This window comes from Galeopterus variegatus, unplaced genomic scaffold (assembly GCF_000696425.1).
Source record: "Galeopterus variegatus unplaced genomic scaffold, G_variegatus-3.0.2 Scaffold5026, whole genome shotgun sequence".
NCBI classification, from domain to species: Eukaryota; Metazoa; Chordata; class Mammalia; order Dermoptera; family Cynocephalidae; genus Galeopterus; species Galeopterus variegatus.
The window spans coordinates 69972-93337 of NW_007731137.1; the positions used below are offsets into that span (position 1 = coordinate 69972).

Consider the following 23366-nt stretch of genomic DNA (forward strand, 5'->3'; position numbering starts at 1 on the left):
AGAAAAAAAAAAAAAAAAGAAAAAAAAAAAAAAAAGAAACAGAAGAAAGGGGAGGGGACGGGGGGGGGGGGGGGGGGGGAGAAGAAGACATAACAATTACAATTCCTTGAAGTTGACATGACAAGGGAACAGAAAGGTTGGGTGGGAGGGGGGAGAGGGAGGAGGGAGGGAGGTTTTGGTAATGGGCCACAATAATCAACCACATTGCATATTGACAAAATAAAAAAATAATAAAATAAATTTTTTAAAAAAAGAAAACATATAAAAAAACAGGAACTACAGTCAAAAGGTAAGAAAACTTTTAAAACTGTGGATCGACACTGAGAAACTACTCTAAATCAATATGGCCATTTGTTTGTTTGTTTAACTAATTAATTAACTAACAACTGCAGAGAATTTGCAGTAGGAGGCACTGCTGCCAAGACATTCTTAGGCACTATTGCTGTGATTTTGACAGTGGGAAGTGATGAGTAGGCATAAAACATGACTCAAAATTACATATCTATAGCTGAATGAGACAGAGTTTGTCTCCAGAGGGAACTCTTTGTCCATGTGGGACATTCTAATCATGCATGAGTAGCAACACTAAGACAGATCATGCTGAGTCAAAAATAGAGAAATAAAGTCAGGGAGACATGAGAATGAAGAGATTGAATTCCATAAATAACTTCAAATCACAGAGCAAAAGGTGTCTATCATTACTAATGTGTGCTCATAATGCGAAAAGACTTTTAGATTATTCTTATTTTATTCCTTAAGAGACCATTATAATGAATCTATTTTATTTATAACTGAAAAATGTACTTCAAATTTGTCTTAATATTTTAACCCAAAACTTATTTTTCAATGAATCTTACCAATATAAATACTTTTCTGAGATAATATGAACTTTAAAAAAAAAAGTTTATTGTTATGTAAAATAAATTTTGGTATATGGCAAAATATTTCACGTGCCTGATTAATAAAAACTATCAAGAAACTATTTGTATTGATCAAAATGTTATCCGTTTTCCCTTCTATAAAAATCCACTAATATCTGTAAACTTACATTACCAAATAATTGCATTTGAGAGAAAAACCAGAACTGACAATTTTACTAGAAAAGCTATTAGTTCTAAGTATTTCACTTACAATGTCAACTACTTAGAAACCAAAGACTTTATCAATAAGACACATTTACTTTACTCAAAGCCGAAGATTACATTACAAAAACATCATGGGATAGTTAATTTTAAATTCCCATTATCACTTGCAGCATGCTGGGATACATTTTTCGTGTTACTCTGATAAATACTACATTATTTTTTAATGACTGCCTTAATCTATAAAAGCCACAATGTCAGCTCTAGAAACATTTCAGTAACCATGTGAGAAAAAAGCCTTATGGATTTCTTTGAAATCTTGAATTTGTCATTATTTTTAGTACATGAAGCAAAGAACTCAGAGGATGGAGTCATGAGCAGTTAACTTACCTGTACTGGGCTTGCCACACTGAGATACTCTCATGTAGCACTTATACTTGTATTCCGATCAGGGGCAATCTCTTTAACTCACAAGTAAAAGGACCTACTTTAAGCTCAATATGTGCAAAGAATTTGGATAAAGAGAGATATAACATTAAACTATTATCTCGTAATAAATATTGAGAAAGTATTTATTTGCTCTAGTTTTGTTTTAATCTCCAGACTCAATAAATAAGGGGAAAAAAGTAATACAAAAATAAAAATTCTAATTTTGGATATTTTTTGTTGTAGGTATGTATGAAAAAGCTATAGTTATAAAAAATTTACTTGTATCTATCTAGTACTACACATACATACACATATATATATGTATATACTCTCATACACCCACACATACACATAAGAGGGTACTTCAAAAAGTTTACAGAAAAATAGAATAAGATGGCATGAATCCATGAACGCTTTAAAGTATCCTCGTATCTGTGTGTGAGTGTGTGTGTGTGTGTGTGTGTGTGTGTGTGTGTGTGTACTTAATTCCCTAAACTAGTTCTGGGCCATGTGGTTGCCCTGTCTTATCCTAATGTTCGTACTTTCTACCTGAACCTTTGACTTCCTTTGCTGATAGTATCTGTTTATTACCTACTAGAAGCCAAGAATAAATTAGGTTGAGGACCAACATTATGTTGGTACAAAGGTAACTGTTCTCTCGGGGAATGAGGACACTTGCAAACCGCTGCAGCAGTCATGCCTTTGTCCTGTGTGCTACAACTCTGTCTTCATCACTAGCTCTCTCAAATACAAACCATTGATAGTTCTGAAAACATTATCAGTTGGGACTAGGTCTATTTATACTTAAGAGTAAATCCCAAAATAACAACAGCTGAAACAAGATAAGAGGTAATTTTTCTCACGTTAAAGAAGACGGGGGAGGGGAGGGGGGGAGCCAATTCTGCCAATTCTGGGAGGCTGCCTTGGCTCTACAGTTTTTTCAGAGATGACTAGTTTTATCACTCCAACATCACAAGGCTATGACTCTCTTCCAGTCCAAAGTCACTGCTAGAGTTCCAATTTTTACCACTGTATCATAAGCAGCAGAATGAAAAAAAGCAGGGAGAAAAAAAAAAAGGCCTATTTTAAGGAGGTTTTTAAAAGTGAAATCCAGGGCTTGTGTTTATACTTGAGGTCAGAACTTAGTCTCAGCAATCCCAGCTGCAAGGTAGATTAGGAAACACAACCTTTATTTTACTAGGTTAAGTTCACAGCTTCAAGTACAAGATGCCGCTACTAAGAAATGTTACACCTGAAGCAACATTGAGAAATGTTTTTTTAATTATTTGCTCCTTCACTTAAATTTAAAAAGTCACCTTTTTGCAGATTTGCTAACCCTTCAGTGTGTGTTTTCTCATGAAAGACTAATCTTTTCTATGAGCTTTGACAGAGTAATGCTAAGAGCCTTTGTCTTAGGAATTGCTCATCAGAACAGAAGCTTGTTCCATGCTGTTCTTTTTAACTTACTCTAGTTCTTTCAGTCTAATTCCAATCACTTAATTACAATAGTTTACATTAATTGTATAAGAAAAAATATTTGTTATAAAAAAAAATTCTCACTGAGGAATACAGAAATAAATAGGCTTTTGCAACTGGTTTGGAGGAACGTGAAAAAGCAGAAAAGTCAGGGGTGGACACTGCTGAGTTTCCTGTTCTGACGTAGAGAGTGGGCCGTTGGCTTCAGAAGATAAAGCAGTTTGACATTGACTTGGTCATATAAAGGCACTGAAAGCCAATGAGGATATGATGATAGCTGGATAAATATGAACTGGGACCCAGTTTTTGAGATAAAGCAGTAAAATCCAGAATTATTTTGTATTCTTTTATTCCTAGTGTTCTTAGTTAATTCTTAGACACGTTACACAGACTATTGCTTTTATTGGATAATGATATGTGCAGATGATTCAGTGCTAGAGTGGTTTGATACTTTAATAATGGATTATTAGGTTGAGAATTAATAATATACATTAAAAGTTACATCTGCATTATTTTATCATGCACATACTTCCTCAGTTCTATGAAGCACTCAACACAAACCTTGAAGTTACAACTTAAAGATTTTGATGAGAACAGACTCATTTTTTTGTCATGTTATTTCTTACTAAAACTTTTGTGCAGTGAGAGTACGAGGTACATTTTAAATTCAACCATAACCATTTGTTAGGATCAAACATTTTATGATGACAGAGGTACGAAATTAATCCATGCTGCTGACAGCCTTGCAAGTCCTTCAGAAAAAACAAAACAAAACAAAACAAAAGGAACAGGACTAGATTTAGCCATTCTATTGACAAGGACAGTAGGGAAATGGAACAAAATTAGTATTTTTACAGGACAACCTCTAAGACCATAATCATATGGTTCTTCTCAAATGCTACAGTAGTTGTCCACAGAAAACTGTAAATAAGACACATCACTTAAATATTGTACACATCAAACTTATCAAGCTTAGCACTGAAAGTAAAAACACATAAAATTAATTTTAGCTTTCAAAACAAAGGACGATAGTCAACAAAGGATTCACAATTTTGGTGATATGCATAAAGTTTTCAAAAGTGCTTTCTTTCAAGTAAGAGTAAAACATGTTTTATTCTCAAAAATATGGAAGTGGTTAATAATGTATTTAGAAGATACATTGCTAATGATAAAATACTGAAATTATTAAAAGTAAAATGAAGAATAATCATAAAAAACAAATGTGGTCCACAATTTAAAAAGTGTGTAATAGAAATCAAACAAAAACTAATTAGAAAGTGTTTAACAAGTAGCTCAATTTTTTTTAAACAGAAATGCCTAGATTAACAAAAATGTTAACTGCCTACTTTTGAATCTTATTTTTATCTTCTAATTTAATTAGACAAAATGAGAAACACAATAAAAGAGCATCTGAACATCAAGTTTAAGGGTCAATTATGCTGATAATAATTCAGCTGCAACTTCTGTCTTTTACAGCTAAACAATTTCACAGCTAATTACAATCATAGTTTAGAATTCTTTCCATTTTAAACATGTGTGTTTTATTGAGAAAACTAATTGTAAATACCTGAATACCAACTAATAAAAAAACTCTTCTTCCAGTGTTCTGGACTTAGCAATCATATTTGTCACAAAAGTAAAATAATGTTAGATTTTTTTCCCATATCATTATTCTTTGTACCTTAAACATTTTTCTTTACACTTCACAAAGAAGATTCACTTTTAGAAGATATCTTTTTAAGTGCTTTTTTCTTCTCTAGCAGTCCACTTATAGAAATGTTCTTGGAATTATCACCAAATATGATCAACATACTAGATTTTCAAAACTCTCTTATAAGTCAGTGAATAAAACAAATGTGTTTAGATTACTTTATATAACAAAGAAACCTAATTTTGTTTATAGATTTTAAAATGACTTTGTACTACGTACTAGATTACTAGAATGAGTAATAGGATTATTTGGTATAATTAAGATTTGAAGAATCAATAACTACTTAAGAATTTGGGAAAGGCAAGTAGTGCAATTGGTTTGTAGATAATTTTGTAAGAAATATATAAGTAAAATAGTTAAACTAAACTGTATATCATATGCCTTTGTTCAAAAATGTTAATTTACAAGTTACGAGTCAATAATGCCTTTACATAATCATGGCTTGTAGAAGAATAAATAATTTCCTTTAAATTTGTCTAACTATTTCAGTGTAGACAAACTTATATTTGCAATTGGTTGGAGACAGTACTATTTATGTATATTTCTGGCTATAGGCAAAGATATGAAGAAATCTCAGAGCCTGATACCCATCTTTTAAAGAAAATGTTTAAAAATGAGATAAATTACAAATGATTATCAGTTAATGTACTTTATTTACACTTCCAAATAAAGTGTAAATACACTTTTACTTTTTAAGCCAGTCCCTCTTCACAGAAGAAAATTAAATCTTGTTTGAGATTAAAGATTTGTGACAAACTGGAAAGTAAAGAGTAAGAACAAAGAAATAATTCTCAAAGTGATAGGAAGTTAATAATGATGTTCCCTGAAGATCAGAACCAGAGACTTGTATCTTCAATATCACATTAATAATAATGGAGGATAGTGAATAACAAGCAGCTGAAATATTATTTCAGTACATAATTACAATATTTAATTTTCCTAAATAAAATGAGCAATTGTGGGGAATTGTAAGAAAATATAATAAACTAATGATTGAAGAACACAGAGGTTGATGAAATGTAATGTAAAGTACAATGTACTTCAAGCCTAAAGAAATAATTGAAATTACTTGTACATCTTGACAGACTCTGTAACCTGTCAGGATATTATTTTGGACAACTCAAGAAGAACAATCAACTATGAATAAATCAGTGCTACAACATGGTGAAAGCATAGCTAAAAAGTGTAACAATATTAAATAGAAGGTGATTTTAACATGGTTTCTGTTTTAGGAGTGTCACTCTTAAAAAAAATGAGGTCAGTTTAACATATTTTTAACATGGAAAATGTCCAAAGGAAAATACTTTAATAAAATAATTTAGAACTCAGTTAAAATGCAAATAATTAGCATAGATGTAGGTGCTTTTTTTTTTAATCAATGCCTGGCTCAAAAAAATTGGCTTCTAAGTGTAAGTACTAGTTTATAAATCTTTATGAAAAGGAACCACAGGAGAGAAGAAACCATACAAAACACAGACACTTGCAAATGGAAAGATTTAGTGATTTTTCTGAAGGTCACAAAACAATTGATTACCAGGCTGGGAAGGAACTCTGGACTCCTCCCTTCCAGTCAACACTGAAAATTACCAAATGCTTTTTGTACCCCCTTTCACTGAAAAAATTAGTAGCAGAAAAGCTAGTCAAGTGCTCCTATTCATAGTTTTAGAAACCCAATTTTTTAAATGTTTTCTAAATATTAACTTGAGTTTTATAATTGTGATAAAAATTCCTAAGTGGAAATGAGAACATAAACATTATAATTTATTTTTGATACAAAATGTTGACAGACATTTAATAATAGACTTCACATAGATTATAAAGATAGATTTTCAGATAGCAAGATTTGAACATTGTAGCATCTCTATACTGACTGGTTAGATCATAAGTTTAACACTAGGTGAACAAAGAAATAGCCTATTCCTCCTGGTGTTTGGGTGTACAGATAACTTAATTTGGCTGGCTTTTTCTTTACAATTAAATTTAAAAGATTGGCCTTTGCTAAATCCCCAGTGGCATAAAAGTTATCTGGAAACCTAAAAGACATCTGAGGCAAACAATTTCCAGCTAATCGTTAAAAATAAATATTTGCATTTTTGATAAATTTTACTGTGCACTATTCTAGAAACGTATTCATTCATTCATTCAATCAGTCAGCACATTGTTTTTATCCCATACCTTTTACACTCAGTGATAGAGTTTGGATGTGTTTGGATGTGTTGTCCCCCAAAATCTCATATGGAAATCTGATCCCTTACCCCGGGTGTGGGGGATGGGGGGAAGTGAATTCTTGCTCCGTGGTTCCCACAAGAGCGCTCTCTGTCTCTCTCTCCCCCCAACCCCCCACAACCGCACAACCCCTGCACCAGATGCAGCTGTCCCAGAATCGCAAGCCAAATAAACCTCTGCTCTTTATAAATTACCTAGTCTCAGCTATTCTGTTATAGCAACACAAAAATGGACAAATAAACTCAGGCACTGTGTGAGATGCCATGGAGCAACAAAAAACAACAAAAATAAGCTATGTTTCTCACACGCAAGTTCTAAGAGACCAATTTAAGGACCATTAACAGACAAGACCGCTTCCTGAATTCTCAGTCCTTACTCATCACAGGAATCCCACTACACTGAAGAGTGCCGTTCTGCTTTGCTAAAGCTTTTCTTAATATCAACATTGAGTATGTTGCGCTCAGATTACTCTTCCCGACTTTATACATAACTCAGTGTTCTTTTTTTCTTTACCTTTTTCCAGCACTTTTGCCAACTGTACATTGTTAAGGTTGATTTTGACTAAAATTGAGCCATGGTGGGAAACTCTACGTGGTAAATTGTAATCCTATTGAGGGTACCATGGGAATAGACATAATATGAAGTAATGAGAAATTAACTAAATTAATAAATTGGTGACAAAGGTTCAATAAGTTGAAAAAAGTCAGATGATGTGTGAGTAAACACTTAATATTTAGAGGTACAGTCACCGAGCTAGATAAACACTTAGAATCCAATCACCTTATTAACTCCTAGGTGAGGAATTAGTCACTATCCCAAAAGTCTCAGGATGGGCATCCAGAAACAGCATTACATTCCTAGTGCCAGCCCATGTGGGCACAATAAATACATCTTTGGAGAAAGTCTTTACCTTGTCAACTGTGCACTAATTTCCTATATTTAGATATGTTGAGTGTTAAAGATACAGACACCTGATAGTTGTAACATGTATATTAATTACCTCAGAAACTCACTGTATCTAGCAGGGTAGGTATTGTTATTTCCAATTAACAGTGGGTGAACTGATCCCCAAGAAGATTAAGGAATCCACTCAAGATAAAAGCTAGAGCTAAATTCATGTCATCACAGTGAATACTTTCCATAGCAAATTCCAACCTGTCCAAGAACTTTACGAGGAAATCCTTTTTAATTTGGCACTAAGATAGAGCTAATCATGGATTTGATAAGGTCTCCCATTGCAAGATGAGTATTCACACTGGTATATTCTATTAAAGCCATAATCAAGTAGTAGCTTAAAGTGATTTAACTTCCACATGTTATTCTTAGGTCCAAATCAAGCTTTAAGTTATTTTGTATCTTCAGAAGCTAAACATGTCCCAATGGAACCCAAGGGGAAATTGAGAATAAATTTTATACTTACAGTTCAACAGTTCTTCAAGAACACTTCTTTAAAATAAGCAATTCTTTCACTAATAATTAAAACTTTTTTGGATTGAAAATTTTAAATGTTTCTTTTTACGTAATGCAAAAACAAGGGATCCAAAGTTATACCACGATTATTTTATACCTATTTCTTTAAAAAATATAGACGTAGAACTAGCTGGTTAGCTCAGTTGGTTTAGAGCTTGGTGCTGAAAACACCAAGGTCGAGGTTTCAGATCCCCTTACTGGCTAGCCCCCCCCCCAAAAAAAATACAGACTTCTTTGAGTAATACATTTTTAAGTAATTTTTATTTTTACAATGAGCGATCTTAAAACTATAAGCATCATTAAACACTTTATGCTCTCATGTATAGTATCATTTTCTTGAAGAGAACTATGAATAAACTTTTATCTTTTAATAAGAACGTATATGCAAAAGGAAAGATTATTTGAATTTTTGTAATTCTAGTTTTAATTCATTTTTGCTAATTTTTAAACAATGTATAGAGAAGAAGAATACAGTATTTTAAAAGATTTGGCTGTCCTTCTATTATGATAAAACTAAAGATTAAGTATGTGTGGCAAATACATGAAGCAAATTATTTTAGGGTAATAATTTTAAAAATAGGTACTGTGTTTTGATTTAGAGCTTATCTCAAAAAATAATGTATTTCTATATTTATGCCTTTGGAAGTTAGTTTCTGTGTATGCACATTGAAACTTAACTTCATATGACTAGAGAAGTTTCACAAAATGGAGCCAAATCATTGGAGTACTTCCAATATCATATTACAAAACTGGGCTCATTTCTTTTTTCCCTTCAGAACCACTTCACAACCTATTTGTTTCTATATTTGTGAATGGTTCCAACCTCTCCCACTCATACAAGTAGAAAATCTCCACTCTTCTTTGTCTCAAATCTGTCCCTCAATTAAGTCAACCAGGCATCAGTATGTCTTTATCTAATTCTTTCTGGAATCTTTCCCTGTCACCCCATCCCTACCAGTCCTACCCTTATTTATGCATTTTTCGTCTACTTCCTGGACGATTTGTAATCTATTCTCACTGCCTTCCCTTTAATATCACCTTAATATCCATCATTTGATGAACTGCTGTCTGAGTTTTTCCACTGAATCATTCTCTACTTAAAAGAGAGAGAGAGAGAGAAATATTTAAAAGAAAAAAAAAACAATTATCAACAGAATAAAATCCAAACTTTTTTTGTGGCATTTAGGGTGTTCAAATCACCTTTTCAGATGCCCTGAATGGCAGTCTTGATCTGATAACTCCTCTTTTGCAACAATCTCTTGAGGGTGGTGTCACTATAGAAGGAATATAGTAAAGTAACTGAGAGCAGAATACCCTGGGTTTGAATCAAGACCAGTCACGTAGACTAGCTGTGTGACCCTGGGCAAATCACACAACACCTTCGTTCCTCATTGCCTCATTTATTGTGACACCGGTCTCAGGAACTTCTTGCCCTCGTTAAATAAAGCTGGAAAAGGTCTAGAAAAATGCTGTGGAGAGTCAGGTAAATGTGTCAATACATAAGCACTTGTGTCTTTGTGACTTGTGTCATTGTGACTGGTTTTAGTTGTAAGTTCCTTGGAGTCCAGAGACATAGCTGTTCATCTCTGTGAGGGTGCTCTCTATACAACGTAGACTTCCAGTAGATGCTTGTTACATGAAACAGAATAGAAATGGAATGTGACAACGCGTGCCCAAATGTTTAATGGTTTATGCTGATGGCACAAACATTAGTCATTTTTTTCTTTAAATCAACTTTATTTAAAATTATTTAAACTTTATTTAACTTACAAACAATAAAATGTACCAATTTTGAGAATACAGTTTGATGAGTTTTGACAAATGCATGCACTCATCATCCTGATGAAATTATTGAATATTGCCATTACTCCCAAATTTTCCTTTGTGTCTTTCTGCAATCAACATCCCAGCCCCGTTTCAACTGTAGGCAACCATCGATCTGTTTTCTGTCATTATAGATTAGTTTTGCCTGCCAGTTATTTTTAATTTTTTTAAGCTAGAATCATTTCTATGTTCCAACCTGAATTACCTGTTTCTACATAATCAACTCATATATTAACATGCAAAAGGAAAACCATACATGATGCACCAATTGTTCTGGGGGTGGAGGGAGGGAATACAGGTGGGTATTTTTATTATTACTATTCAGTTAAAAATGGAAAACAACATTTTGTACTTCCATAGCTGTTCAATTCTTGAAACTTGGCTTTTTGTTTTTTGTTTGCTGGTTTATTTTCCACTCGGTCATTTTAAGTACAATCCTAACCTGTAGGCAAGATAGACTATGTCTGTATTTTACACCCTGGAACCTTGAGTCCCAGCAAGCTGAGCACTGAGTACCGGCAATGTCCCATTGCGTGGACCCAAGTCTCCTGCCTACTTCTTGGTCCCTTGTTCTTTAGGAAAAAGGGGGAGGGGGAGGGGGGAGGGCAAGCGTCCTGGAATTTAGGTGGCAGGGAGGAGGATCCTTAAAACCTACTGAGTTCCGGACGCTTCATTAGGATGGCCACCCTATGGTCTCTAGAGAGCTTTGACTTTCTGGCACTGGCTTGGAGGGTGGTCTTCTGGGAGCGGCGCCCGGGGGCAAAGTGATCCTGCACAGGGTCTGCAATAGTGATCAGCGTGGTAGTCACGAAGCAGGGGAAGGAGCGCGGGTGGCTTGGGGACACGGGCTGGAGGCCGGACGTGGCCAGCAGACTCAGGGCTTAACACACACACACACTCACACAAAGAGGCCGGAAAGTGTCCAGAGGAAGCCGGTGCGTCACCGGGGACGGAGCCGGGACCCTGCCGCGCCCGCCCAGCCGCGTCTCGGCCCCGCACACCCAGCCGCGCTCCTCGCCACTGCCACCGCCACCGCCACCACCGCGGCCGCTGCCAATGAAACTCCTCCCGCTCCTCGGTGAGTGCTCAGCGTCCCTGGTCACCAAAGTTGCTGGAAGGACCCGATCATTTGTAGGGAACGGGATTTTACAAGGAGAAGTTCACGTGCCAAGTGGATTTGGCAAAGTCTCTAAGGAGAACTGACGCAGTACTTCTCAGGATGTTTTTCTCCTTGGCCTTTCAACTCGGGATATTCAAGGCTCGGGGACTGTTAGCTTTTCATTCCTCCTGACGAAGTCCCTAAAGTGTCAGACTTTGACCTTTCCTCTGTCCCCCCTCCCCCCAAGAAACTTGAGAAATCCAAAGCATTGACACCTGTGGGAGGTTTCCTGGCATTTTAAGGGGATTGCCAGCCCAGACTTTGGGTTCATTTAAAATACCATTTTGATGATGCTGTGCAGAAAGATGATAAATCACATCTCTGAAGGTGAAATTAATTCTGGTTTAGACAGTATGCACACTCCTATGCGAGGCTGGGATTTAGAATAAAATGTTTAAGAATATCTTGGTACCAGATAAGGACAATTTATCTCAGATGACTGTTTTCAGAACAGTGACTTGCATGATTTATAGCTGTTGATCTCCAAGACGTCTCTTGAGAAGACCTGGAATAACACTAAAAAAGGAAATTCCTATGTTTTTTCTTAATTTTTCCTAACAGTCCACACAATATCATTTCCAACTTTATTTTAAATAACTCTGAAATAACATCTTGTTCTGTGTTTCATTTTTGTTGGTCTTGTCTGTGTTGTGTTCCATTTCTGGAAGATCATTCTTTGACCAGCATGTTGAGTTTTGCTTTAATTTCCCCTAATGGAAGAAAATGTATAAGATATTTTGTTTTGAAAAAGGCAGAATTAAAAACTATCACTACAACACAGTGGAAAACAGCTACAGCCATTGCGTTTGTCCTCATAGATGTTCAGGTATCATTTTAAAATAATACTGATTTGAATTTGGAAAGATCTAAATATTCAGTTTATCTTGATTTCTGCACAAAATTACTGCCAGAGGAAGGAAATTGCTTGATAATTACACAGTTGTCTCTAAAAGTAGTTCACCTCAAAATGAAGGATGATACTGGATCAACGTGGTACCTGGATCTGGGAACACAGTTTTTATTATAAAGCTGGGTGGTTATACATTTTAGCTTTGTTGACATTTACTAGATAAAGGTTGATATTGAAAAAAAAAATCCCTTAATCTGTTTGCTTACCTGCTGTAGTGGTGCTATTTAGCTAAATGCTCCCTTGGGAAATTTTCATAATTTATCTAAACAGAAAGAAAGAAGAGTATTTGTATTTATTGCACTCTAACTCAACAATGGGTGGAGATTTTTCTTTTTCTTTTTCAGAAGGTGTTTATTTATTTATTTATTTATTTTTTTATTTAGTGGGTTTCTCCACTTTGTTGAATTGTTTCTATACTCAAAATTGCACCAAGAAACCTTGTCTCCCAAATGCAAAATGTGAAATACGTGACGGAGTTGAAGCCTGCTATTGCAACATGGGATATTCAGGAAATGGTGTCACAATTTGTAAAGGTAAACGATTCTTATTACCTCTTTTGGATTTTATTGTAAGATTAAATTCTGATGTGATTGCTTTTCTGTCCTCCAGAAATTAACTTGTTTTATGTTATGCTATTTGATTTCATGCTATTTGAAAAAAATCTCAATTAACTAAACATTCAGTTTGAACTTCCCATGTCAAAGTTTATACTTGATTATTGACACTTAATGAGTTGAAAGTCATTGATATGATTTTTAATGACTTTAATGTATTTTTTAATTTGGTATGAATATTAAAGATTGAACTTAAACTGGAAAACCCAGGTGCAGAGGGCAGAGGCAATAGATTCAGGAGCAAAAGAGCAGAGAATTCATTAAGTCCAGACTATACTGGTATGTGTTGCCCTCACATGTCTTCTTTATTCTTGACTACTTAAATTTGAAGATGATATTAAGAAATTTGAGGTTTTCTCATGTATACCCTGGATATAGCAAATGAAGAGAGAGAGTAAGAGAGTGGAAAGAGAATTTTGAAGACATTCTTTTCTGAAAAAGTAGATTCCATTTATAGATCTTTATGCTAGATCATAAAGAGGGAATACTAGAAAGGGCCCTTCTAGGGTGCATTTTAGCCCATTGACTTGACAAACAGAACGCTACCTAGTAATCGAATTTAAGTGATTTCTTGTCTGTTGTCTCCACCACTACCACCACTACTTCCCCCACCTCAAATCTCACTCAATCTCTTGTTGTTCTCTCTTTAATTTTCAGGGTAGTTTTAACTGGGTTGATAGAGCAACATTCAGTGTAGGAGGCAGAAAGAGAGAGAGAAAAAAGTTCCAAGTCATATAAATTTGTATTAAACTATAATTTAATGACAGGTTCAAATTAGAGCTGTGTGGTATTATATTCCTAAATATATTTAAGATAGCACAAACTTTTTCTAATTAAGCCAGGATATTTTACATGGTTAATATTGCATGTGTTTTCTTATAGCAGAAACAAGTTGTATCTCATGATTCAACTTGAAAGCCTCTTTAAAAAGATTAAATATGCAGTATATAGTAAAACCAAACCTCCTCGTAATTAGTTTAATGTTTAAAAAATGTACAGCAAAGCTATAGTTGTTTAATGGTGCATTCGATCAGACGTTTCTGCTTGTACATACAGCCAGAATGTGTAATATGCTATTCTACAAGCACTGCAAAATTCTTTCCATAAATAATCTTAGATTTTTATTGTGTATTTAATTGAATGGCATTATGGCAAGTTGATAGTTCAATGACCTTCAGAACATTACATCACATATATTAGTGTGCTTTTCCAATAATCATTACCAATTGTACCATGGCACTTCATAAGGATCATTGCCTTTGTGTTATTCAGATACTTCTCAGCTGTCATGATTACCATTAGTAACATCAATAACTTTCCAGTTTGGACCTTCAGCAACCAACCAGCTTATAATGATGTTTTTAATGATTTCTTTTAAAAACATATCTTCTATTATCCAATACAGCTTTTTCTTCCCCTGCTGCCCGAGTCAATAGCCAGCTAAAAAACAGAACATGTTTTCCATCAAAAAAAAATACTTCAAGACCTTCTGGCCTGCAATTTCTTTTCACACAGAACACAATTTGTAATGGGATTTGTTTTTTCTTTTTAAATTCATCTTATCTCCTTTCTATTTAAAGAAAGTTACATATTCACTTGTTTTAATATTTATTATCTGAGGTTTGTAATATCTTCTTGAAACTGTTCAAACAGTGGTTTTCATCTTTTTTCATCTTTTATTAACTCACTGACAGGTTTTTGATATTTTTTTCAGTAGGTGTACTTAATATGTTCTTTAGAATTAAACTTAAAACATTGTATTCTCAACTGCTGAAGAGTTAAGGTTGTGTTTTTGAATTCAATGCCTTGTCTGTTGGGTTTTTTTTTTTTTTTAACTGTAAAGAGATTCCCCACTTATCCTATATTTTTTAAAGGGTAGTATCAGGTCAGGAAGAAATGACTGGATAGGAGTTTGGCTGTAAAGGATGTCTACTTCTTTCATAACAGAAGTTGTTGTCTTTTTGGTATCATCACCATCACCATCAACATCATCATCATAAAATTTGGCTGTCTCAGAGGCACCAAATAAATGTTACAGTAATAACCCAACCTCATTAAATGTACAACAATAACTAGTTTTGAACAGTCATTTAGAACTTAGATTACATGGTCCCATAAAAATGTTTTAATAGTAGTGAATTTATTTTATTTAATCATCTTTTTATTGAAAAATATTTATTGAGCACCTTCATCATCATTATTGTCATCACCTTCATCAATGAAATAGCTAATATCTACTGTGCACTGAGTCCAAGATACTAAGTAGCACAACACCTTCTCTATCATTATTCCCATTTTATCTATAAGGATATTTCCTTATAGAAATGTAAGTCTTAGAAAGGTTAAGTGAACAGCTCAAGAGATACACAAAGAAGTGATGGAGCCAATATTTGAGTACAAGTCTGTACGATTCCACAGCCTGTACTCTTAGTCAATATGTTTGACCATAAGGTCTCTACTTAACAGATACTGCTATGCTTTTGGATTGAAATCATATAATAAGAAATTGGCCTTGACTTACAGTGTATGTGGTGGGACAGTTACAGAACTATATTAATGATTATGATGCAGTGCTATAAAAGGTATGAATAGAGGTAAATTTGAAATGCACAACCAACTGCAGAAAAGTTTTACAAGTAGAAGTGACATTTAAAGTGAGAATTGAAGAATAAATAGGATTTATCAGGATTTACAAAGTGGCAAAAAGAATGCAAGCACAAGGAATCAGCAGCAACAAAGGTCTATAAGTTGAAGATGTGTGGCATTTCTTTAAGAAGCTTCAATTATTTCATGCAAGATTACATCACAGGGCAATTAGTCAAGGAGTTGGGATGTGTACTATTGCATTGGTGAAGAGAGATTAGCAGGTAATAAGTAGCTGAATTACAAGATAAATTATGTGTATTAGGAAGATGCCCCTATTATGTAGAGGAAAAATGCATTAGCAAGGGTCAACCCACTAAAGACTATTTTACCCTGCACGTAAAAACAATAGTACTTCATATTTGTACAATGCATTTAGTTTATGCCACTTCTACCCAGTATATCTTTAATTTTCATATTAAGCTTTTGAAATTAAAAGGACAGGTGCCATCCTTTATTTACAAATATTATTATTACTAGTCATAGCTAACTTCTATTGAACCCATGCTACAGCCAGCCTTTTGCATATGAAGGACAAAGGACTCTGAAAGCTTAAATGTGTTTCCCAGTGTCCCAAGACTAAGTGATAAAACTAGGACACAAATTCTGGGATCTCACTAATCACCTGACATAATTAGCATAGTACAGTGTCAGTTTAATAGGAATTTATTTATTATTTTAACAGCTTTATTAAGATATCAATGGGAACTTTATTTGAGAATTTGTTTTTATGCTGATGTTTGAGGGCATTTTAAGAAAAGAGAAGGAGAAGTTTGTGTAGAAATGCTGGGGTATATTTAAAGGCTTTATCATTACTTAACCCTAAAGCTAAGGCTATTTTAGTTTTAAAACATATTCCTTATGTTCAAACAAGCTATTCCTTATGCTATTCAGCACACTTTTTGACTTCCCTTTGGTTCATGATTGTCATAAATCTAGGGAGTGAAAGATCCCTTTCCCCCCAGATAATTAAGAAAATGTTCAAAAAACAAGAAGGGAAGGTTGGAAAAGTGTTGAGAAAATCTGTGTATATCTAAAGCATTACATTGCTTGAGCTGGAATAAACAGAGCTATGAGAAGGTAGAAACAGGAATAAAGGAAACACATAGTTCAGTGCAGCTGTGGGTGTGAGGATGGGTGGAAGAGATAGTCTCCCTACTCCCAGATAAACTCATTAGGGGGGCTGTGCTCTTTGGAGTTTTATGGAATCAGAATGGGTAGAAGAAAAGCAATTGCCTCGGGTAAAGATAGTAAGGATCAAGAAGGATGTAACTGACAGTTTGTACACATGTATAAAAACCTTTTCTTAGCTTGGAACATGACTATTATGAAACATTACTAAGAAAATAATAAAGTTTTGGTTCCTGTACTCAAGGAGACACACTATACTTTTAAAAAGCAGGGTTTTTAAAATTTTTTTACTTTATTTTGTCTATATACAATGTGTTGATTATTGTGGCCCATTACCCAAGCCTCCCTCCCTCCCCCCTCTCCCCTCCCTCTCAACAATGTCCTTTCTGTTCACTTGTCATATCAACTTGAAGGAATTGTAATTGTTGTGTCTTCTCCCCCCACACACAGGTTGTTTGTGTATTTATTTATTTATTTTTTACCTCCCACAAATAAGTGAGAACATGTGATACTTCTCTTTCTATTGTAATTGTTGTGTCTTCTCCCCCCACACACAGGTTGTTTGTGTATTTATTTATTTATTTATTTTTTACCTCCCACAAATAAGTGAGAACATGTGATACTTCTCTTTCTCTGTCTGACTAGTCTAATTACCATATATGTGCTTGTAGAACTCAACTGGAAGCATGTCACAGTAAAATAGAGAGCAACATGATACTGGTAAAGGTAGAGGAAACAATGCCACAATAGCTATCTAAGATTTAGGAAGAAGAAATAGCCTGTGGATTCAGAATGTGGAAGAAGTATTAAAATAATCCACTAGCATGATTCTGCCTGTGCAAAAATATAAGTGCTGAGGACACATGAGTGCTCCCGTAACAGTTTGTTCTTTAGTGAGAAAGAGGATGCTCATGGAAATGGGCAAACCAACAGTAATAAGAACAGATGCAAAGCAAAATGTGTATGTCTGACGTGTATTTGCATATCAGTTAACACCATTAGCTACACTGCCTAAACTATTTCCTACAAATAACATCCACAGCTTTAAATATTTAATGAAGTGATAATTTTCATAATAGAAATGTAAACCAAAAAATAACTCTAACTGTTCTCCTTTACATATTCTTTTTTACATATTCATATCTTCTTTATGATATTTTGCATTTAGATATAAGAGATAGAGATGCATATGCCATTTGACTTTTATAAGGTGTGACTAAAATACTGTGAATGAATTTTAAAAGCAAGCCAGAATCAAAGTGCCACTGGGAATTACCCACTCCTCGCTGAATTAAATTCCATTGTAAGATTGCTCAGTTATTACAGTGTTGCTACCAGGACTCAAAAATGTATGAGGATCTTTACTTTAGATTTACTATATATATATTTTTTCCTTATCCTCAGTGGCAGTGAGATTTTGAGTGGATTTAATTTTCAGAAACAGCTAAGAGAAATTTTTAGGCAAGTCTTATTGGTAAAGGGAATGATTAATAGCTTTTTAAAAAATGATGTGTTGTTATAAAGTAATATGAGGTGAATCTTTTGCCATGAGTACTGTGGAGTAAAGATAATTTGAAAACTTTTGAGATATTTTGAATAATAGCAAGACCTCTGGAAATGTGTTAACTTTCAAGAGGTTACTTCTCATTTGGAAGCATCTGTTCTCTTATTTGTTTAGAAATAGGTGCATCATTTTCATACATTCATCTCATTAACATTACCTGTTCTACAAGAATCCACTTCCAAAGGACACAGTTAATACCTTTGGCTTTAAAAGTAACAAAAATGAACCTAATACATTGTTGAAATACATTCTAAGTGTGCACCAGCTTGTTTAGAAATACATTCACAAAGCAATTATTCATGCAAACATTTTACAAAATAAACATTACGATGTACAATGTAGGAAAAAAAACAGACCAAGCATTTTCTTGTATGATAGAACATCATAATTACTTTAAAAAATGACTGAGAAAGAGGCAAAATCATATACTCTTTTTGGCAACTGCAATATTCATTCTATCCCTTCATACTTGTAATTTACAAAAATGGTACCCCCACATACTTAGCATAACAACATATAGTTCTGTTACCAAAAATGATCATCCATTGGTTTAGTTTTACCATATCCTAATGAATTAAATAGTCTGCTTACAAAAGTTAGTCTATGTATTCAGTGAGACAGTCTGCAACAAAAACGAGGAAAGTGGAAGTTCACAAATTTACTTTGGAAACGGATAGATATGTAACTTCCAAGTTACATACCCAGAATGTAGAGTGGATCAAAACTCCTTGGTTCAGGTCCTGCTAGAGAAGCTATTTTTCATAGCAACTTCTAAATCTTGTCTCTTTTCATCTTAACTTCAAGTAGTTATCTTTTAAATATTTGTTTTCAATTCTCATCAGAAATCGTCTATCAGGAGTGATAGTTTTTCTGAAACTTTTCTTGTCCTTTTACGTTTATTATATTTTTGTGGTATTGAAACTTAGGAAAGTTGAGTAGTACTGGGCCAGTTCTCCTTCCTTTCCTTCTTTCTTTCTTTTTAAATTACAATCCTCAGAAAGAGGTGGCCTCTAATTTTTAGGTAATATTTATAGAATTGGAAATATATATCTCAATAATATTATGTATGTGCATGCATCTTGATTTACACATATATTACTAAAAATCATTGGGGGAGCAAATGATTTTTGGTAAACCAAACTTATTTTTTATATACTTCAGAGGAACTCTTAGGTAAATGAACAGTACTGCAAACATGAAAAAGTATGAATTCTGATGTACTTATAGATGGTCATGTATCAGATTTGTTTGAAGTGAGGTTTATATTTCCTTGGGGTTTTCTGTATAGAATGGGAAAGGTAACATATTTAAGAAAGAATAAACAAAATTAACCCAAAGCTTACATTCCAGGATGCATAATTTCTGTGAACTTCATCCAAATAAATAAAATACCTTTGCCAATTTCAGAAATCCATTTCCTTGTGCTAGAAGTATGACCTCTTTCCTCTGTTCACAAGAAGGGTTACACAACAGAGACAGCAAATCTACCACAATAATTAGGTGGAACTTCCTCAAAAATATCCACTCCATAAGATTACAAATTCCATCAATGCATAGGAAGAGAAAATTAAAGCAATAAACCATTATAGTCTCACATATATAAACAAATACTGTGTATATTTAAGATACCTTAGGAAGAAGTGCTGGGAAGTTCAAAATATATACAAATTTTAACATCCTGATAAAATTTACAGCTCAGGTAGAGGTTGTTTAACTCCTGTTCGTCCACCTCCCTCAAGCTGTGACTTGACAATAAAAACAGTGAAATCAGAGAGAGACCATGAGAAGTCCACATATTACAAGTGAATTTCTTAAAGCAGAGTCTAATGCCACAAAAGGGGAGAGTTGGGGGCTCACAGAGAAGGCTGCAGCAAAGATCGTGGCTTTTCCTTGTGGTGGTGGTAGCCTAACTTCTCAGAAATGGAGTGGAAATCTAGGTGACTGCTTGAGACGTTATTTTCTGAAGTCTGCGCAGTCATTGTACGCCCCCAGATAAACCCAAGAAAATACTCTCAAAGGAAACTTGATCATCTTCCTGGAAGGAAATATTGAGGTGAAAATCAATGCCACTTTTCTGCCTTCTCCCCAACTTTACCACCAGAAATAATGCCTGAAAATTGTTATGTCTGACCCATATATACAGAGAGCTCTGAATTGTGTTGTCCTAAAGGGGTTGTAATGGCTTTCAGGCAAAGCGTGAGGACAGACACCTGTGATAATCAACTTGTTCTTTAATTATAAACAAGAGAGTCATTTAAGGATAGCCAGTCTTTGAAGAAAAGCCAACAGTACAAACACAAAGATGAACAGAAAAAAAAATTGGCCATGGAAAGTGATACTTTTAGGAAAGTAACCCCTACTTTATAATTTTTCTGAGATTAATTCTAGTCTAAGGTAGAAATCCTGTGATATCAGGTCATGATCTTAAAAATAAAATAATTTCTAGAACAATGACTTATCCTCCACGTTTCCATCATTGGATTTTTCTTTTATATATTTATACCTCAACAGCTAAGACCCAGCCCTATAAACTGAAGCCCACTTAGCATTCTATAACTAGATTCTCTGATAGTAAATTCTGAAACTCTAGCGCTAAAATATTCAAATTTGTTATTTATATTCCAGTCCTGTTCAACTAGGATACTTACGGTAAGTTACAAAGAGCATCCAAGCCTCACTTTCCCTAAAATGAGCAGATTGGACTAGGATCTTTATTAATGTCCCTCTCAGATTTAAAATTCTTTGATTCTATTATTGTAATACATTTATTTGAACTGCAATTTCCAGTTCAACCACTTCTTGGGAAAATAGCTTGGATTTTGGACTCAATTTGAAATATGTAAATGAAACACATAAGGATTTTTGATCTCTTGCCTCTAAGCTTAGTGCACTTTCCAGTGTTCTGCACTGTTCTTTTAAACTCTGATTTCTGGAGCTGCTGGCATGACCAAGGCAGGAGATGCTTTCATCTATTCCTTGTACTCCTCTCCTCCCACTCATGACCGTGACATATCATGATACTCTTTCCTGCTTAGCCATGATGTGACTTCAGAGTTCTCCTGATATTACCAGGCAGGGGCTACAAAACAGTAGAGGCAGGCACATAAATGAAACCTTTTATTTAATGTTTCCTCTGGTGGTTTCCTCTCTTAGAAGGAATTTCTGGATCTATCTTCAGAGAGCCCTCCTGTGTTATAGGGCTGAAAAGTAAGGTATTAAACATAATATCATCAGTGAGAGAAGTACAATATTGGAGTCACTTGAACCATTAAAAACAAACGGAAGGCTATAAAACCATGATTTTTATATTTGCTCCCCTACTGGGGAGGTTTAGGCACTGTTACAGTATATGCGATTGAGAGTATTCCCTTTGGATAAGATGGTGTGCACATCTGTTTTGGGGGCAAGAAGGTTGTGATTCTTGTGATTTTTAAATTACCATGTAGCTAGCAAGTGGAACAAAATGCCACATGATGGAACTTGTTTTTGTGTTGTAATTCCAAAAGAACTTTGATGAGTGTGTGTTTGTGGCCACGGATGATAAAAAAGTGAAACTGATCAGAGGAGCAGTCTGCCCAGCTGAAAAGGAACCGGTAGCCAAATTTCTCTATTCTGAGGATGATATATGTTGTTGACAGGTGTCAAAATACCTTTGCATCAAGCCTAATAAATGGGGCAAGATGATCATTTGTGTGGGGTCTCAGGGGAGAACCTGGGCATTTTTAATATTAGGAATGTTATAAGCTGAGATTCATTGTCTAAAGACCCAATTTACATGTCACTCTCTTTGCAAGGCCTTTTTTGATTTCTGTTCATTATAAGTAATTTTTTTTTATGTTTTCCTAATAATTTTATTTTATTTTTACATTAATACATAAGGCAATATTGGAGCGAGTTTCAATGGCGTTTGTCTGCTTTTCAGTAGATATTGGGGATTACCAACAATGACTATTTTTTGAAGACAATGACTTGTTGTTATTCTTGATTGAAAACTATCAAAATGCCTTGGATCCAATCTATGATATGCTACAGCGTTTGTCTGCTTTTCAGTAGATATTGGGGATTACCAACAATGACTATTTTTTGAAGACAATGACGTGTTGTTATTCTTGATTGAAAACTATCAAAATGCCTTGGATCCAATCTATGATATGCTACAGTTCTGGTTGGTTGGTGCCGCATTTGTATTGTTCCTTGCCTTTGCTGAATTTATTGAGATACTGTGAGTGATATATCTCCTTGTGTGAATTAGGCACTTAGATTTAGCTGAATTTCACACATTATATGAGGCTGATATACCAGGATTACCTTATATATAATCTCATCCTAAATATTTTGCTGTAAATTCAGAGCACCCATTAAGCCAGATGAAAAATGTGTATAAATAATCAAAGTTAGTAGTATAAACTTTATACCGGTTTGCTCTGTAATATCTTTGTTGTTCTACTTCATTCTGAGTGATCAACTATGCAAGAATGAATTTTCATTGACTATTAATTTTTTGAACATTTTTATGAAATAGAAAGCAATATGTCCTAAGGCAGGGTTAGTTGCAGTATTGGCACTAATACCTTGTATTCTACTTTCAAGGCACCCTGGCTCTAGTCTTCCGAGTCCCAAGAATCACTTTGTTATTCCCTGTGGATCTTACGTATGAAATAGGCCTTTTCACAAAAATTCTAGGAAGTGTGAAATCATTGGCACGTGGAAAAATGAGATTTTACTCCTAATCATAATAGTACTTTCACAGCTGTTTCTTTAATTAAAAAATAATTTTAGTCTAAGTATTTTCATAATATCTGTCTCACATTTATCACTCCTTCCGATGAATCAATCTTTATAAATACAGCTTTACACGAAGCAGTATTTACTCTTCAGAAAACTACGATGAGGTTTTATCTTTTTTGCATTAATATGTACAATGAAGGCTTCACTTTGTTAAAATTGCTATTAAAATAAGTTATTTTCTAGTCTTCCGAGTCCCAAGAATCACTTTGTTATTCCCTGTGGATCTTATGTATGAAATATGCCTTTTCACAAAAATTCTAGGAAGTGTGAAATCATTGGCACGTGGAAAAATGAGATTTTACTCCTAATCATAGTAGTACTTTCACAGCTATTTCTTTA

The 23366-nt window shown here is 34.3% G+C and overlaps 1 protein-coding gene across 1 annotated transcript in view; it reads left to right on the plus strand.

Moving 5' to 3' along the window:
• Positions 1-11224: 11224 nt before the first annotated feature.
• Positions 11225-23366, plus strand: part of LOC103604191 (EGF, latrophilin seven transmembrane domain-containing protein 1-like) — a gene marked incomplete at its 3' end in the record, with an annotated part of 85007 nt that continues 72865 nt past the window's right edge. Inside the window, exons 1-2 of the mRNA XM_008588772.1 lie at positions 11225-11296; positions 12671-12820. Of these exons, the coding sequence (XP_008586994.1) occupies positions 11275-11296; positions 12671-12820 (172 nt within the window). The remainder of the gene's footprint in view (positions 11297-12670; positions 12821-23366) is intronic.